Source organism: Triturus cristatus, chromosome 8, assembly GCF_964204655.1.
Source record: "Triturus cristatus chromosome 8, aTriCri1.1, whole genome shotgun sequence".
NCBI lineage: Eukaryota > Metazoa > Chordata > Amphibia > Caudata > Salamandridae > Triturus > Triturus cristatus.
The window spans coordinates 1,524,065,384-1,524,085,489 of record NC_140591.1 but is presented as its reverse complement, the minus strand read 5'-3'; the positions used below and the strand labels follow the sequence as shown (position 1 = coordinate 1,524,085,489).

The 20,106-nt window shown below is 46.6% G+C and overlaps 1 protein-coding gene across 1 annotated transcript; it reads right to left on the bottom strand.

The window, feature by feature from the left end:
* Window positions 1–15,934: 15,934 nt before the first annotated feature.
* LOC146806054 (olfactory receptor 6N1-like) lies at window positions 15,935–19,101 on the bottom strand. The gene is made up of 2 exons (XM_085623846.1): window positions 18,188–19,101; window positions 15,935–16,022 (listed from the first exon to the last, which is right to left on the bottom strand). The coding sequence occupies exons 1-2, from the start codon at window positions 19,099–19,101 to the stop codon at window positions 15,935–15,937; spliced, it is 1,002 nt and encodes a 333-aa protein (XP_085479972.1).
* Window positions 19,102–20,106: the final 1,005 nt, after the last annotated feature.

Genomic DNA, 20,106 nt, shown 5'->3' with positions numbered 1-20,106 from the left:
AGTCCTGGTTTTCCCGTCCCATTCCTTATCAGTGAGCAGCTTGTATGATCCCCAAAACCTAATACCTAGCAGAGTTCTTTAGCACTTCCCCCAATATGGCGCCACCTATCAGATGAGAATATAGGGGGAAGTGCGTCACACAATTTCCTGAGAGTACCAAAGAAATCACCAGAAATAAACCCCAGGGAAGGAGGGAAGGGCTCAGGAATGGGACTGAAAGACCAGGACTCGGAGTAATGAAGATTACCGGTGAGTAACCGGGCATTACCTCCTTGTCCGTCTTCCCGAACCCATTCCTTATCAGTGAGCCCATACCCAAGCACACAATGATTGTAAGAAAAAGACCAGAAATGCAGTAAGCAGGCCAATTTAGTCAAAATCAAGCAGTACTAATCACAAACCATGTACAGCAGACAAAACATGAGTGCCAAAGGCAGCCGAGGCCACCATCCCTTACTGAAGATGATAATGGGAAACAAAGATATGGAGAGAAGCCTGCGTGGCAGCATTACAAATGTCACGCAAGGAGGAACCCTTGAACATGGCCCAGGAGGAGGAGACACCCGGGTGGACCTACCCTGGACCGAAGAAGGAAGAGGACAGTGAACGGACTTGTAAGCTGAAACAACAGCACCCTTAACCCAACGAGTCAAGGTGGACAAGGAAGGATGAAGACCCTTCCCAGAGAGCCCGTAGGTAACAAACAAGGAATCAACCTTCCGAAAATCCCTGGTCCGATCCAAATAGATGCAGAGAGCCCTCAACACATCCAAAGAATGCAGAACCACTTCCTCCGGTGAGGAGGGGTCCGGAAAAAAGACAGGGAGGACAACATCCTCCTGGCAGTGGAAAGAAGACAAAACTTTAGGCAGAAAAAATTGACTAGGACGAAGAAACACATTGTAAGAGAAAAAAGGCAAAAAGGGAGTGGAAGTCATCAAAGCACCAAGCTCACCAACCCGCCGCCCAGAAGTAATGGCCACCAGAAAAAGAACCTTAGCCATAACGAACTTAAGGTCCACAGAGAGCTAAGGCTCAAAAGGGGGCCCAGTCAAGGCCTGGAGAACCAGGGGAAGATCCCAGGCCGGGACAGGAGAGTGAGAGACAGGACGCTGAATCAAAAAACTCCGCAAAAGGCAAGCCACCAAAGGGGAGACAGAAAACACAGAAGAACCCCTAAAAGCAAGAATGGCAGCCCATTGCGCACAAAGAGTTGAAACAGAGTCCCAGGACAAACCCATCCCGCAAGAAGTCCAGCACCCACACAGCCACATAGGAGGAGGGAGACAGACCCTTCCCAAGGCACCAGAAGGAGAAGTTCTTCCAATGACGGTCATAGGACTTCAAGGTGGAAGGGCATCTAGACAATTGGATGCACTGGGCAACCTCAACAGAACAACCTTGACCCAACAAACTCAACCTTTCAAGTGCCAACTCCAATGGGGGCACACAGACAAAGCCAGAAGAAGGGGAAACCAAGACCGACGGGACCACTCCAGCACCACCAGAAGAACCTTCGCCTTGTCCAACCGAATGTTCCTGAGGACCTGGGGGATCAAAGCAAATGGTGGGAAGGCAAACAGGAGACCCAGCCACCACGGAATGGAGAAAGCGTTGATTGCCCAGGCCAGCCACAAGGGAACGAGGCTGCAAAAATGAGGAAGAAGGGCTGACTCCTCCAAGGCAAACAGATCCAGCCAGAGAAGGCAGAACCGGAGGACAATCTGATAGAACAGAAGACGGGACAGACACATGGTCACAGAGGAAGGGATCACCCTGCTCAGAGAGTCCGCAGGCCCATTCTCCTTCCCCGGAAGATAGACAGCCGTCAGAGACAAGAGATTCCATTCAGCCCAAAGACCGATCCTCCTGGAAAGGAGAAACAGAGACTGGTGCATGCCCCCCTGATGATTCACATAAGCCCGAACAACCTGGTTGTCGGTCTGAACAGAGACAGCACGGCCCAGAAGGAGAGGAGCAAACCACAGGAGAGCCAACCAAACCGCCCACAGCTCCATCCAGTTTGAGGACTGGAGAGACTCAAATCGGGACCACAGACCCTGAGCCTTGGAAGCACCCAGGACCGCACCCCAACCCACGGCACTGGCATTGGTGGACAACACGTGATGCAGGAGGGGATACAAATGCAGACGGGCCCAAAGGAGGAGATGCAGAGTGGAAGCCATCTCCCCTTCACTCCGCAACCAGCGTCGGGCAGACACCTGGGACTGGGACAGAACCCACGAAAGGTGACTGAACAAAGTCAACTGTCTCTCCTGAGAGAGGAACACCATCCCCAGATCCATAAGAAAGAGAGCCCCCAGGAACTTAAGAGTCTGGGAGGGCTGCAGGGAGGACTGCCTTGGTGCTGATGAAAGGCTGAAAGCAAGTACCCGGAACTGAAAGTGACGGGAGTTGACAGAAAAACAGAGAAACCACAGATCCGCAGGATGAATAAGGACATGCAGATAGGCTTCCATCAGGTCCAGTGAAGCACGGAAACAACCCAGCAGTACCAGATGCTGGATAGACAGCAAAGTCACCCTTTTGAAAGTACACCTGGGAATGTAGAGATTGACCGACCTCAGATAAAAAACAGTGCGCAGGTCTGCAGTGACCTTCTTGGAGACCAGGAAGAGGATGGAATAACAACCCTAGCCCTGATCCAGAAGAGGAACCTCCACGATAGCCACCTATTCCAACAGAAATCGCACGCCGTCCAGCAAAGCCGCCCACCTCAGAGGATGACGAGGCAGAGGAGTCTCCCGGAATACTGGAGGGGGAAGAGAGGATAACTCGATCTGATAACCCGCAGACACTGTCTTCACCGCCCAGGCATCTGGAAGAGTCAACCATCGGTGCTCAAAGAAGCGAAGGCAACCCCCAACTGTAAAAGGCAGACAGTCATTGCTTCAGAGAAGGAGCGGAGGCTGAACCACCGGCCTGTGCTTGGGACTTGGTAGTACCAGGGGTCCCCCGGCCAAGACCCCTGCCACAAAAGGGCTCACGGAGCACCCCTGGTGGAAGAAAAGCCAAAGGCACGGCGGTAACCAAACCCCCGCCCCCGAGAAGGAGGGTGAACAGGAGCCACAAGCTTGCGATTCTCCACTGACTGCTTGACCAAATCCTCCAGTTGGGACCCAAACACCTTGGGCCCCACAAAAGGCAATTTAAGCAGAACCGACTTCTGAGAGAACTCAGACGTCCAGATATGACGCCTGGCAGCAATGGAAGCCCAAAAGCAGCCACAGCGGCACCCAAATTACCAAAAGAAATGTCGGACAATAAGCACACCTGCAGCTCCTTGAGGGCCAAAAGAGAGGAGGCATCCTCCCCGTCCTGTAATAGAAGAGCCAGGGCCTGGAAATCCTTCAGCAGGGACTGGACCATATAGTTGGAGTAGGTTGTCGCCCTGACAGCAAAGTTGGAGGCAGCGTAGGAACGTTTCACCGCACCTTCCACGTGTTAATCAACAGTGTCAGAAGGAAGGGCATCATCAGACAGAACCAAGCCCTGAGTGGAAAGACCAGCCATCAAATTGTCCACTTTGACCGACTGAGGGAACTTAGTAGAAAACTCCTCCAAAGGATAACACTTACACAAAAAGTGAGGGAAGATGGACTTATCCACATCCTTCGACTCATGTGTAAGTACCTTACACACAGCACCATGCAGAGGCAAGGATTCAGGATCCAGCTGGTGATATTGAGTGAAAAAGTCATCCTCCAGGACATCTAGCACAGGAGGAGCAACACTCAAATTGCCACGCACCTGGTCATAAGTATCATAGAGCTCTGCACCTTGAACAAAACGACCACACACAAAATCATCCTCCTCGGCCCACACATCCTCAACCGAAGGGTCAGGTTGAACGAGAGACCCACGAGGCACTTTGGCAGGAGCATCAGCCACCTCCCGAATCCATAAACCAGCAGCAGCAGCCTCGTTGATAATGAGGTGCAGGGTATCCAAATTAGGAGCAGCAGAGCCAGAAGCACCCTGGTCCATGTCAGCGTAAATCAGAGCAACAGCCGAAGAATAGGCAATGAAACAACCAGAAGAGGTCGGGGACCAACCGAAAAAGGACCCGATTAAAAAAGAAACAAAGTCCCGAGGCACCCGACCTCTCACGTAACCAGGAAGTGGGCGGATGCATAAAAAGGAGCCCGGCAGCCGGAAAACCCCTACGGGAGGCAGGAAACCCAGGAGGTAACCATGAGTGAACCCGTGCCCGCTAAAGCAGGGCGCGAAGGGACCGGCAGAATAGAAGCGGCTGCTAGAGCAGGCCATGCATTCCCAAAAAGGGATTGAACATTTAAGAAATTAACATTGCCTACAAATTTAACTTAGCACACAGTGCCATCGATCATACTTCAAACCCAGTGGCCATAAAGATACAGGGTGCAGTCACCAATGCACACGGAGGCCACAGGGCAAAAGACACGGGCAGAAGCGGCTGCTAGAGCAGACCGTGCACAGCCCAAATAAAAAAACACATGTAGAACAGAAAAAACAGAAAACAAGAAAGTCAGCTGCTACAGACGGCCGCATAAAAAACATAAAAAAGAACAAAACACTTACCCGACCAACCGCCCTGCTAGGCAAAGAGAATTTGACGAAATCAGAAAAAAAAAACAGGAAATTGTGTGACGCACTTCCCCCTATATTCTCACCTGATAGGTGGCGCCATATTGGGGGAAGTGCTAAAGAACTCTGCTAGGAATTAGGTTTCTGGGAAGCAGACAAGCTGCTAACTGATAAAGAATGGGACAGGAAGACGGACGAGGAGGTAATGGATCATGGCACCCACCCAGTGTTCCCCTTGGTCTCCCGAGTAAAATGATACCTCACTTGTGTGGCAGTCCAATGCAGAATCTTCTAAAAATGTTTTTTCTTTTTTTAAATGTAGCACTTAGAATTCGCTGTGCCATACCCTTATTTCCTATGTTTTTGGCCCTTCCCAGTCATGGGCACTTGGCCCACCCACACAAGTTAGGTATTATTTTACTCGGGAGAACAAGGGGAACACTGGGTGGTAGGACGTTTGTGCCAGCACAGCGATCCCACACAAAAATGTGTGGAAAAAGGTATTCTTTTCAGCTAAATATTAGGTCTGCAGGGGATTCTGGGTAGGGAAAAGTTGGGGGATCCACGCAAGCCATACCTCCCTGGACTCCCCAGGGTGTCTAGTTTTTAAAAATGTATGGGTTTGGTAGGTTTTCCCAGATGGCCGCCAAGTCCGGGGCCAAAAACCCTGGTGCCCCCACTTGCAAAACCAGATCGCTTTTTGTGAGACGTCATTTTGATGTCTCCACAATACGTTTTGGGCCCTTCCCTGCCATGAGCACTTCGCCCACCCACACAAGTGAGGTACCATTTTTATCAAGAGACTTTGGCGAATTCGGGTTGGTGGAAGTTTGTTGTTCCCCTTAGAACTATCTATCACAGAAATGTGAACAAAATGTGGCTTTTTTCACTAAATTTGAGGTTTGCAAGGGATTCTGGGTAACAGAACCTGGCGAGAGCCACACAAGTCACCCCATCCTGGATTCCCCTTGGTGTCTAGTTTTAAAAAATGTATAGGTTTGCTAGTTTTCCCTAGGTGTCGGCAGCGCTAGGGCCCAAAATCCACAGCTAGGCACATTGTGAAAAAAAGGTCAGTGCCTAGTGGGCTTTCTGCCACCCTGGGGGGGGCAGATCGGGGGCTAGTGACCTGATATGCCTGCAAGGAGGGCAGAAAGACTGTGGCTATTTTTCTTGGGGGTGGGGGTATTGCTATGCCCATTCTGGGCCGCCCCCACCCCTGTGTATAAAAAAGCCAGCACAATCCCTGGTGCCTAGTGGGCTCTCTGCCCCCGCCCCACAGGGGGGAGATCAGGTGCTATTGCCCCATCCACCTCATGGTGGGGGCAGAAAGTCTGTGGCAATTTTGTTTTGGGGGTGGGGGTATTGGCATGCCCATTCTGGGCAGCCCCCACCTCTGAACTTTGAAGAAAAAAGAAATCCCTGGTGCTTAGTAGGTGTCTGCCCCAATGTGGCAGATAATGGGCTATTTCCCCCATCTGCCTACTGGGGGGAAGAAAGTCTGAGGCAATTTGTTTAGTAATGAGGGCATTGGCATGCACGTTCTGGGCAGCCCCCACCCCCACGTAAAAATAATAATCCCTGGTGATCAGATCAGGGGCTACTGCCCCCATCTGCCTCCTGGGGGGTAGAAAGACTGTGGCATTTTTGGGCGTGGGTGGGGGCATTGGCATACCCATTCTGGGCAGCCTTCACTCCTGAACATTGGGGGGAAAAAATCCCTGGTGCCTAGTGGGTTTTCTGCCCCCCGGGGGGCAAATAAGGGGCTATTTCCCCATCTGCCTCCCGGGGAGGGAAGAAAGACTGTGGCAATTTTTGGGGGGAGGGGGCATGCCCATTCTGGGCAGCCCCAAACCCTGAATTTTGGAGAAAAAAAATCCCTGCTGCCTTGTGGGCTTTTTACCCCCCCTTAGGTGGGGTAGATAAGGGGCTATTGCCCCATCTGCCTCCCAGGGGGCAGGAAGGCTGGCAATTGTTTTGGGGGTGGGGCATTGACAGGCCTATTCTGGGCAGCCCCCACCCATAGGTATACATTTAAAAAAACAAATCCCTGGTGCCTAGGGGGCTTTCTGCCCGCTCTGGGGCAGATTAGGGGCTATTGCCCCCATCTGCCTCCTGGGGGGGCAAAAAGACTTGTGTCTTTATTGGTGAAAAGGTGGGGGCATTCGCAAGTCCCTTCTGGGCAGCCCCCACCCCGACCAAAAAAGAAAGAATACCTGCCATCTAGGGTGCTTTTTGCCCCGGGGGGCAGATTGCGGGATGACCATGCCAGTTTTTCTGGGTGGAGCAAAGGCCCTTGCCCAAGGGGCCTCTCCCCCCCTGGTGCCTAGTGTGTTGCCCCCAAGCAGGGATCCACTAGGGAAGGGTATCATTGGAAAGGGGAGATTCTCCTCTTTCAAATAATACCTCTACCATGTAATCCAGTGCTCGGGGGCTGAGATAGCCCCATGAGTACCAGAACAATTAAACTGAAACTAAGTTTCTGCTTCAGTTTCAATGTAATGACTTCAGTACGCCATTGTCATTACATTGAAAAAAAAAAGACATCGAAAGGTTGCGGAAGCTGTTCCCCATCTCCAGAGGCAAAAATTTTAAAAAAGGAAAGCCCTCTGTTGTCTGCAGCAGAGGGATTTTGTGCGCCTGTGCACATGATGGAATGGTTCGTTCATGAGCACAGGAGCACTGGTGCCCATGACGGAACCATTTTTTCATGTACACCAAAGGGATTAAAAAATGGAAAGAACTGTATATTATCGATATCGTTGACGTGAACATTCATGTTGACAGTACCTGTGTAGAGGAATACAATCGTTTATGAAACACATAAACTCCTATTTTTGGTGAATATCCCATTTGTACAAAACCTAAACTATATTTCAAAAGAAAAAAATGCATTATACTTTACCTATAGAGAAGCTTTGGAACAGCCTAAAAAGAAAGCTCAAAAAGCAAAACACATGGACATTATAGGACATCAGTTAAAAATTCTGATTGGAATTAATTGCTACAGCAATGTTATTGTCAATTTAATTTTATACTTACCATCAGTGGAAGAACGAATGAACCAACATGTAGATCAATGACTATGCAATACCTTGACATATCTTCATCGAGAAATTGTCTCAGCTAATCCCATATGCCACTCTACATGTGGTATTAGAGATATTGTAGATATTTGTAGAGGTGCTGTTCAGTTTTCTATCAATGAACAGCAAGAAGCTGAGGAGTTTTGTACTTTTGTTTTACCAATAATAGCTGATGAAACTCACCCTAATTCTGACCTCTTTGGAGTAGGCTACTATTGGGAACATGACTATTTCCATTGCTTACATCCAACCTTTACTGTTACAGATTTTCAAAGCTTTGTTTATATCTCAATTACAAAAATGTAATATGTATAGCTGTGCAATCAAACTTTTTTGTCCAAACTGTAATTCTGAGCTTTTCTCAAATTTTTCTTTAACAATGCAAACAAAATATGTGATTTTGTTGATTCAACGATGCACTACGAATAACAAACAATTTATTGTTTGTTTCAAACTTTACAAAGCACAGCCAAAGGGGATGATGGACGGAGTGTTGAACAATGCAAGCACTCACCCCCAGTCAACTAATCTGGGTTTAATCCATCATCATTCTTTAGCTCTCTCCGCCACCCCAGTTCAGACATGGCCATATGCAAATCAGTCTGACCCTGTGCCTCATGGGAACAGTCCAGCCCAAACTGCGAAGCCATGTCTTCCCTGGACCGGAAACAAGCATCCTGGGACAGGTTTCTGGCTAATCAGCCATCACCAGCCAGGCTAGCTTGAATCCAGTAGCAAAGTGAGCAAGGGACCCCCGTCTGGGCATACCCTGCCAACTAAGAGTGAACAAAGCAAAACCAAAGGGGATGTTGGACTGAGCGTTTAAAAATGCAAGCACTCTACCCCAGTCAACTGATCTGGGTTTAATCCATCATCATTCTTTAGCTCACTCCGCCACCCCAGTTCAGACATGGCCATATGCAAATCAGTCTGACCCTGTGCCTATGGGAACAGTTCAGCCTGATCTACCATGCCATGTCTTCCCTGGACCGGAAACAAGCATCCTGGAAGCAGTTTCTGGCTAATCAGCCGTCATCAGCCAGGCTAGCTTGATTCCAGTAGCAAAGTGAGCAAGGGACCCACGTCTGGGCATACCCTGCCAACTTAGGGCGAGCAAAGCAAAACCAAAGGGGCATCGTACTCGGTCTGTCAGAAACCTTTCCAATTTGGTCAGAAAGACACGTTCCCTATCTGATTCGGATGGAGCAAATGCTGTTAGGAGGCCTTCCTAACCGCATCGGAATCGTGCCTTTAGAAGGATGTTTAGCATTAGTCATCATATTATCGGTGCAGAGTAACATTTTCAGGCATATAATATATTCAGCAACAAATTTACCTACCTTAAAAATTTACCTCGACAAACTTGGATTTGTGCAACTAATGTGTGGGAGAGATTGCACCTAGACCCAGGGTCGGAGTAAGACTTCCGACCCTCGGTCTAGGTCCACTCTCTCCCCGCAGCTCTGCTTTGCCGTCTCTTGCCACCAGACCACGCCCTCCTCCTTTGGAGGTTCGAGGCTGCTGCCTGCTCCAACTGGGACCAGACTGCCTGCAACCACAGTAACCTTTCTCAGCAGTTTTTTATCTTAATTATTCCCTGTCATGCCATTGTTATTGTGCCCATCTGTGTCTTGCTCTAATTCCACCACTGTTTTTATTTTCTTGTGCCTGCCTGTTCCTTTCACCATTTGCCGCTGCTGCCCCTGCAGCCCCTCCGCCCTGGAATTCCCCCCCGGAATTCCCCCGCTCCTGCCTCCCATCCTCTCCTCCCTCCCATGCCCCCTACTTAATGGCGGCCGCGCAACTGGTGCACCGAAGGTGTGCCAAAGGCAAGCCCGTCAGTGCCTGTCCGCGACCCGACCGTGGCCAGCACCAGGAACCCTGGTCCTCAGACTACCCATCACTACGACACCACCACCCTCCTCGCACTCAACCCTGGAAGACTTAGAGAATGCCAACAGGCCTCACTGAACATGACCCACGGCCAGTTCTCCTGCCTCCACTGCAGTCAGACCCTCACCACCACCCCGGCCTCCAACACCGCCGACGCCAGCACCGGCAATACCCTAAAAAGCATCATCCTCAATGTACGCTCTGTACACAAACATGCCATGAAAATCTGGAACCTACTTGATTCTCTCTCGCCTGACATCACCTTCTTCACAGAGACCTGGACCAATGCATCCTCCACCCCCCGACATCAGCACCGTCATCCCAGACGGATACAAGATCCAGAGGAAAGACCGCCCCAACCACCCAAGAGGGGGCCTCGCCATCACCCACAAGAGCACACTCTGCCTCACGACCTCCAGCAAAACCTTCCCCTCTGCCGAACACCTGCACTTCTAGATTCAGACCACCCCCAAAGCCACACTCCGAGGAACCATCGTCTACAGACCCCCCGGCCCCCAAACACCCTTCTCCACCACCATCACCGACTTCATCGCACCCCACGCCATCACCTAAACAAACTACATACTCATTGGAGACCTGAACTTCCACCTCGACAACCCCAGCGGCCCCAACTCCACTATCCTTCGTGACAACCTCGCCAGCATCGGACTTAAACAACTCTTCAACACACCAACCCACAGAGAAGCAGGACACACTCTCGACCCCATCTTAATGGCAGGAAACAGCATCCAATTCAGCCACACAACGCAGCCAGCATGGACCAACCACCACTGCGTACACTTCGCCATCAACAAACCCAAGGCACCCAAACCAGCCCCACACCCACCATGAAGGAACTAGAGCAAGGTTACCGACAAGCAACTTAACTCCACCCTCACCAGAGACAACCACACCTGGGCACCTAACGCAAACAACGCAGCCAGAGAACTCCACACCTGGATCTCCAACTGCGCAGACGAGCTCGCCCGCTACACAATCCCGACAGACAACGCCCCAGGAAAGCCATCTCCAAGGCTCTCCAAGAAGCCAGGCGCACCTGCAGACGCTTGGAGAAAAACTGGAGAAACACCAAGGCAACCGAAAACCACACCACCTACAAGAACGCCATGACGGACTACCACAACCAGATCAGAGCCACCAAGAGGAACTACATCCACAACAAAATCCTGGCCAACTCCACCAACTCCAAGGAACTTTTTAGTGTCATTAAAGAATTCACCAACCCGCGCAGCGAAGCCACAGACATCACCCCATCCCAAGACCTCTGCGACAAGCTTGGAACCTATTTCCATCTCAAGATCAAAAACCTCTATGGGAACTTCATCGACCATCCACCATGCGCCACAGATGGCCCCCCGCCCCCCATAAACACCAGCCAGTCCACCATCTTTAACTGGGCACAGATCTTGGCTGAAGACACCGCCTCGACCATGAAAAGCATCCACTCGAGGGCCCCCACCGACCCCTGCCCCCTCCCATCTACCACAGAGCCGCGGCCGCCATCACACCAGAACTACAATGCACCATCAACACCACCTTCAAAACACGTACCTTCCCAGACGACTGGAAGCGCTCAGAAGTCAGACCCCTGCTCAAGAAGCCCACAACTGACCCTACCGACCTCAAGAACTATCGGCCCATCTCGCTCCTCCCCTTCGCAGCCAAAGTTGCTGACAAAACAGTCAACAGGAAACTGACACAATTCATTAAAGAGAACGCTCTCTCCGACCCATCCCAATCAGGATTCTGAAGCAACCACAGCACAGAGACCACCCTACTCGCCGCCACAGACGACATCTGCACCTTCCTAGACCAAGGCCACTCTGCAGCCCTCATCCTACTCGACCTATCAGCGGCCTTCGACACCGTCTCCCACCGCACACTAGTCGCCAGACTACACAACGCAGGCATACAAGGAAATGCCCTAGACTGGATCCGATCATTCCTCACCGGAAGAGGCCAAAGAATCAGACTCCCAACCCTCTGCTCCGACCGCACGAAAATCACCTGCGGAGTCCCACAGGGTTCATCCCTGAGCCCCACCCTCTTCAACATCTACATGGCCCCCCTTGCAGCCATCGTCCGACAACAAGGCCTCAACATCGTATCCTACGCCAACGACACCCAGCTCATCCTTTCCCTCACCAAAGACCCCACCACTGCCAAACTCAACTTCCAGAAAGGAATGCAAGACGTCACAGTCTGGATGACCAACAGCTGCCTGAAGCTCAACGCTGAGAAGACAGAAGTCCCCATCCTCTGTACCACCCATTCTGCATGGGACAGCACCTGGTGGCCGACTACCCTCAGAAGCCCACCTACCCCCTCATACCATGCCAAGAACCTCGGCATCGTACTCAACTCATCACTCACCATGAACCGACAGGTCAACGCCATCACCTCCAGCTAATTTAACACCCTCCACATCCTCCACACGACCTTCAAGTGGATCCCCCCTGAGTTAAGGAAGACAGTCACCCACGGACTCATCACCAACAGAAACGCACTCTTCGCCGGCATCAACAAGTCCCTACACCGCAAACTCCAGACAATGCGGAACACCGCCGCCAGACTCGTCCTTGGCATCCCCCGACATGACCACATCAGCCAACACCTACGAAGTCTCCACTGGCTCCCTGTGGAGAAACGAGTCACTTTCAAAATCCTCACTCACGCCTACAAATGCCTACACAACAACGGACCCAAATACCTCAACGACAGAATCAACTTTCACGTACCCAAAATAAACCTCCGATCTTCCAATCTCGCACTGGCCGAAACCTCTCGCATCCACAGAGCCAGAGCAGGTGGAAGATCCTTCTCTCACATTGCAGCCTAGACCTGAAACGAGCTACCAGCAGACATCAGATGTGCCCCCTCCCTGACCGCCTTCAGGAAGGCCCTCAAGACCTGGCCCTTGATTGAATGTATGGTCTTTTGTCCTTTGACTGCCACTGTAATGATCAGTGACTGGTCATGCTGCTGTCCTCCATCTAGGGACCCTCTCACTAATGACTGACTGTGTTCTTTAACAAGCCATTCTTATTGCTCTATTGCAAATTCTCCTGGTGCTTCATAATGCTCCAGAGCTACGTTTTCTTTCTCTCCATGGAGTAGTCTTCCAACCTAACATATTTACCTGCAATGTAAATATGTTAGTGCACTTTGCTACTGGGAAAGCCAGCCTGCTGTCAATGGGATCTAGTATATCCTCTGCTCAACATTTGTCTTTGTGGCTTGTCATTTCCTCCAAGTTACAATATTTGTTTGTTTTACTCTCAAACCTTCATCATTGTGCCTATCCATCAACTTTATGCCTATTGTTACTTTTCTGCTTCTTGTAGAACTTTTTGATGCATTCAAACCTCAGCCATGGTGGTTGTTTGGGACTGTTTATTACATTTTGCTAATTCAGTTTGGGATTTTTATTACTTGGTGATTTGACTTTGTTACTGTTTAAGTGTTGCATAATACTCTGCACATTGCCCTACCATAGCTAACTGTGGGTTGATCTCTGATTAATTTATTGACTTTGAGGGACCACCCCGACAAGAGATTTGATTCTTTCACGTGGTGAACAGTTACCCAAATCAAATAGTAATCTAATTTCTTACAGTAGCGTACAGGGCTAGTGAGGTGGTTTAGGTCTCAGGGGTGAGTTGTGGATAGGGGTACTGGGTGTTTTTTTGGGTGTAAGATGCATAGAGCTTTGCAGTATTAAAGATTGTATAGGCCTCAGAGATGGGTAGGTATAGGAGTAGTGAAGAGTTTTTAGGGCTCAGGTATGAGTAGTGTACGGGGTACTGAGTGAATAGGGGTCAGTGTTGAGTAGTGCATAGTGGTAATGAGAATCTTTTAGGATTCTGGGTTGGGAGCATGTAGGGGTATGGAAGAGTGTTTAGGGCTTACAGATGGGTGGTATATAGGGGCAGTAAGGGGTTGTTATAGCTCAGAGATTGGTTGTTAATAGGGGTAGTTTATTCACAACCTGTCTTCTGAATAAACACATTATAATTGATCCTGGCATGCCAGTCATTTGTATAAACTAACATTTACATTCTTACCTGCAAAATGAAGGCACTCAAACAGTAATAGCATGCAATATAAAGGTACCGCTGCCTACTGACCAAAATGTACTGAATCACTAATTTAAAGACCTGTGAAGTGATAACTGTCTTTCATCTGCAGATTCATATTACATATGCAAGAGCAGGTTTAGTTATGCCATCATGGTCGTGGAACAGTGGTGTCTCACAATGATATGTGTGGCCAGGGTCCTAGTTTACAATTCATCATTGATTACACATCACCCAACCGCTGGGATGCAGTAACCAAACCAGCAGCTCAAGTCAAATTTGAGACCACTGGTAAGTCACATAAATTCTGACCCTGAACTCTGGTCGTGACCTTACCTGGGAACAAGTATAGGGTCATAATTCAAGGCAAAGGTCTAAAAGTAAGACCACTTGCATGGTGATGTTTTGAAACGTGCAAAAGATAGAAATAGCATTGCAGATATTTCTGGGGAGCAGTAGAGCATCCCCTGTAAAATATTGTCTGCAACAAAGACGTGTAATATAGGTTTTATAGTTGTTACCACGAGAATGCTGCAGACATTTCAAAACATGCATGCAACCATTGTTACGATCGTGGGTGTTTTGGGATTAAGGTATGTTATAGAGAATATCTTTTGGACGCCATTCCTCAGTTACACATGCAATCCCAATGCAAGTTAGGTAAGCTTACCTAGGAAGCCACATTGTAGTGGTATTCCCAGCCTGCATAGATTTGCATGTGATTCCTATGAGTGGCCATGTGTAAGTTGTGACATACTCTAAAGCTTAGCTAGAATATATTTGAACGTGTTTGGGATGTAGCACTACTGGAGTAGATGTGGATATAACTTGTAGAATAGCAATTGATTTTCCCAATTCTTTTGTGTGTTTTTGAATTTGCATGATCTTCTGTATGTGTCATGTTGATTTTCCCTTTCCTCCTACCAATTTGACCCTCATTACGAGTGGTGTATTACTTCTGATGGACATGGACCCAAAACCTGCAGTTACTGGGCCCATTACAATTCTATGTTTAGAGGCAACACGGTTGGTGAGTTGTTTTTCACAGAGTGATTTCACGTACTTCAAGCAGGCTAGCTTTCTGGAAGGAATACCAGGCTAAAACATGTTAGAATCACCATGGGGAGTCTGATTCCCACATGCTATTCCCCAAAGGATATAATCCTTGTTTGCCTTAAGTAATGGCAATCCAGGGTGAGGAAATACATGGGGTTTACTCAAATCAGCTCATAATAAGGGTCTTTGTAGTAGTAAGTCTCGATTTTCCAGGCTTTTACAATTAACCTTCACACATTTAGTCCAAAAACATAGACATATGAATGCTGAATATTCCACATTCTTTGTGGAGAACAGCGCCTAAAGGAGATAAGACAAATGTAAGCTAAGACTTCGCACACACCTTAGTCAATTACATTAATGAGTCTGTGAAGTAGTACTACAGGAATACTTCTTTGTGCCTTCAAACATACCTTCCTGATTAGGATCCAAAGAGATATGTGTCTTGCAAAAGCTTTAATTGAGATCTAGCACTTTTAATGTTTTTTTCACATTTAGGTTGGGACTGAGTGATTTGCCTAGAGCAAAGCAGAGTGGCTGAATTCCTATCTTTAATATGTTGGAGTATCAAATTTGTATTTGATGAATGAAAGCATGACCACAAGATGATCAGACCACTGTGGTACGATGACTGATGTCACTAATACCTAATACTGAATATAAAAGCTGACTCTCTAAAGGAGGAAAAAGCAACAACTGCTACTGCTGCTGATTCTTTCATTTTATCTGTGGAGATACTCTTTGCCTAACTACTGCAGCTGATCGATTTTGAATCCTTCTTGCCGGCAGCCTTTTCCATCACCTTCTTATGCCCCATGTTTTTATTCCCTTTGCTAAGAACTTGTTTCTTGAACTCTCTTGGACTATCTGGTGAGAACCAGAATTGAACTTTTCTGACTCCCTCTATGCCCTTGGACTTTTCCAAAGTGGACTTTAACTTGGCTCCTTTGTTCCCATTTAGAGAACGCTGGTATTTAGAAAACCATCGTCCCGCCTTTGCTGGTGGTAAGAATCTGTAAACCTCGAAACATGCTTGGTATGAATTAGAATACTTTGACAAATGTGTGGTTTTAAACTACATGTTGTAAGATTCTTGACTGAAATGCTTAAAAGACTGCTAATATGCATTGATTTTGAATCACTAATACAATAACCAAATTATCTACTATTGCATGAGTCTGTTATTGTGTCCTTATGTTCTTTCTTTAGAAAATGTGCTTATTTGTAAATGATTCTTAATGCGTAATAGAAAGAATCATAGATTATTTTCAGAACATCAGGTTCTGCTACTTTTAACTTCAAAACTGTTAATGTATGATTTTGATTAGACTAAATTTCTTTAGGAGATTTGGTCTTTCAGTTGCAATTTTTTATTTCTATGGTATGATTTTGAAAGTAGTCTATTTGAACTTCATCTCTAACTTGTGATTTGGATTCCAATTAAATGTTCTTCATTGCGCGGCCAACAAGCTTTTGGACACTCTGACTCTTCACCCCTCACCACGAGGAAAAAAGATCCATCGGAAGACGATCACCTCTGTGGTGACCTGTGTGTCCATTGTGCCTCGTCTTTCTAACCGTGACAAGGGCCCAGTTCAGTTGGAGAGGTTAGTGAAGGAAGGGTTTTTAGAGATATATAATTATTGCTTCCACTGGATCATTGGCAAGGATGAAATCTGAAAGACACTGATTTAGTGATTGCCACAGATTTGTCTGTTTTGTTGATGTGGAATGTTTTAATCCATTTCAAAACAGTATGTCCATGTCAATTCTGTCTCTTGGAATATTTAAAAAGATATATGGTCAATAACACTAAAAGTTGTAGATAAATCATGGTATATTCCAAAGCAAAAAGTACCCTTTTTGAAAATTCATAGTGTGTTGTCAAAAACTTTGAGCATGAAAGAAAAAAGGTTTCTTTTGCTGTGCCATGACTGAGGTCAGATGGTTCTCACCTAAAAGTTATTTTTCAAGAAATCAAGTTGGTTTCCTGAAAGGCAATCCACTTCTTCATGATTTAACAAAACATAGATTACTGTGATGGGTCAATACATTTCTAGTTTTTCAGAGGCTACGTCATGTTTTTTAAAAAAAAGAGAGTGGACCTGAACCTGACCAATTTTAAGGTAGTTAGGCAGAGAGGGATGTTTGCATGAGGCAATAATTAACTTGTCTGTAGGATATGAGTGCCTCCTTGTGTTTGTTTGATAAGAGAGGTAATAGGTCTGTTGTATGTAATAGAAAGTATGATATCCCATTCTTTGACTAAGTTGAAGGTTGTGTAGGGCTCTGAAGGTGTTTACCTCTGGAAACAGATTTTTGTTAGGGTAAGGTGCAGAGGGAGGATCTCAATATATATTTTGATTTTTTGATTATTTTACTGAAATGATTGGCTTTGACACTGGAAGTGCATTCCTCAAAAAAGGGCAAAAATGTTTAGTGGGATTTATTGTGCATAATCCTAGTCTTTTCTTGGCCTTTTGAGGTTTTGCCTTCTGTAAAATTAATCTGCAGGTTTTTCTTTTTTAATATAATTTCGAGATTAGGAGGTTGTGGGAGATATTTTTCTACCTTCCTTGGCGATTGGTGGGATTTCAGAGATAACTGCCTATTAAGCTGGGAGCAGGACCTACATGTAATTCAGGCAATCAGTGGGAACCAGTTGAGTTCTTTGATGGCCAGCATGAGGTTCTCATTTAAGGAGTCATGCTGCATTGAGAAACCCCAGTAAAGTCAGGTGGATCTTAAAACCTCTGACCAGAAATGTGGATTGACTTCTACTGGGGGGAGCATTGCCCATTAACTTTTGCAGTGGGCTTAACGTGGATGTGTTTTAGACCATGGTCTATTACAGATTGCCATTGGACTGTTGCTTCTTATGCAGTAGTCCACCTTTATATCTTGGTTCTCACAGTGTCCAGTCTACATGTGCACTTTGGCTTACATTTCCCAGATAACATATGTATTGATGTTTGATGATAGCATAATTTTACTGTTAATGTGTTGTTCTAATATAGGGATCTTTGAACTTGACTGCATTTTAGGGGTATGTTTTAGTCTTTGCAAGCCGTAGTCTTCTCTATGAGATTAGGTGTTGTTTTAACTCCATTTTGGTACATGTGTTGGAGTTATCTATCACCATATTGACTCAATTATCATTGGATGTAGCAAATTCCATATGGGATTTATAGTATGGTGTTATTTCTGTAAATTCATTCTTGATTCACAGGGGTTGTTTTACTTTGTTCTATTTGAGAAACTAATAAGATGGGGAAGGCGTTTAGTGACTCAATTACTCATGTTATCATCTTTACTAAGTAGCTTGGATAATTCAACAAAACCACAAGAAACAACCACACACTGTTCCACTAAACCATTGTTTCACATCTCATTTTGGAACCTATTACTTTATCAAAAAACGATTCTCATTTAAAGAAGAACAGTTAAAAGAAGGCTAGTTTCCTCCTAAATGCCTCTTTAATATCTTTGTTTCTTAGGGTATATATCAGAGGATTAAGCATGGGTGTCAAAATAGAATATAGCATAGCTACTAGTGAGTCTATATCAGAAATATAAGATCCCACAGGACGTATGTACATGAAAATGATCGGCAAAAAAAATAGGTTTACCACAATCAAGTGAGATGCACAGGTTGAAAATGTTTTTCTTCTTCCCCCTTTTGAACTAATTTTCAGGATGGATAATATTATTTTTGTGTAGGAAACTAGAACCAGACAAAAAGATGAAATTACAACAACAAAACTAAAAAAGGAACCAACAGCAACATTGAGGGAAGTGTCAGCACAGGCAAGCTTGAGAAGAGGTGGGTGGTCACAGTAATAATGATTAATAGCATTAGGTCCACAGAAAGGCAGTCTTGCGGCCAAAATTGCAGATGTCAGCGGAGTTAGGAATCCTCCAGTCCAGGCTGCTAGAGCCAGTTGAATACAGCGTTTTCTGGTCATATATGTTGCATACTGGAGAGGCTGACATGTGGCATAATAGCGATCAAAGGACATCACTGTCAACAAGAGACATTCTGCAGATCCCAAAGAAAGAAAGATGTACATCTGTATGAGACAGCCACTAAAGGATATTGTGTTGCTATTTATGAGAAACTTGGCCAGCATTTTTGGTACAGTCACTGTGGTGAAACTGAGATCCAGGAAAGAGAGGTGGCTGACAAAGAAGAACATCGGAGTTTCAAGCTTATGATCGAGGTTTGTGAGCAGAAAGACAATCCCATTAGCTATGATAGTTAGAAGGTAGATGGGGAGAAAAATTCCAAACAGCAAGCCATGAAAATCCTGCAGGCTTGGAAACCCAAATAAGATAAACTCAGTTACTGAGCTGAAGGTATTATTGTATGGTTCTCTCCTTTCCATGTCCTTCTGTAAACAGCAGCTGGAAGATAAATATGATGTTCCTTAGTTGAATAAACACTTATACAGAGTGATAGGAGTTTTTAAGTATTGCTATTCTCATCGTTAATCTATAAACTAGACAACAAGGACTAATTGGCTGTGTGCAAACAAAGAATTTAATTTTTCAGCTTACAGACCTTTACCGATGATTAGTCTCTTTCATGAATGCATCCCCATAACAACTCTATGCAATTTTGTATATATCAAATGATTTTGCGCCAACGGCGGTCTAGCCTGGAAAAAACATATTTCTCCCTGTGATGCTGAATGAAGAAACACAAAAAGAACAGTTTATGGAAAGAATGCAGAACAATGACATACATTCAGCCCAGTACAGAGATCTGGGCCTAAATCCATCGTTTTTTTCCTTTGTTTTTTTGCTCCCCAAGCCATTCCAGTTTGAACCCAGCCATATGAAACCGGTCCTAGGATGCTTGTTTTCGGTCCAGGGAGAACCTGGCATGGCAGTTCGGGCTGGACTGTTACCATGAGGCACAGGGTCAAGACTGATTTGCATATGGCCAGGTCTAAACTGGGGTGGCATGGTGAGCAAAAGAATGATGGGTTTAACCCAGATCTCTTGACTGGGGGTGAATGTTTTGATTTGTTCTGCATTCTGTCCATCAATTGTGTGTCTTTTGCTTTCTCACCCTAAGTGTGCCAGGTATGCCCAGAAGTGGGTCCTGGGCTTACTGTGCGACTGGAATCAAGCTATCCTGGATGAAGAGGGATGAAACCCCGAAACCGGTCCTAGGATGCTTGTTTCTGGTCCAGGGAGAACCTGGCTTGGTGGTTTGGGCTGGACTGTTCCCATGAGGCACAGGGTCAAGACTGATTTGCATATGGCCAGGTCTAAACTGGGGTGGCTTGGTGAGCAAAAGAATGATGGATTTAACCCAGATCTCTTGACTGGGGGTGAAGGTTTTGATTTGTTCTGCATTCCGTCCATCAATTGTGTGTCTTTTG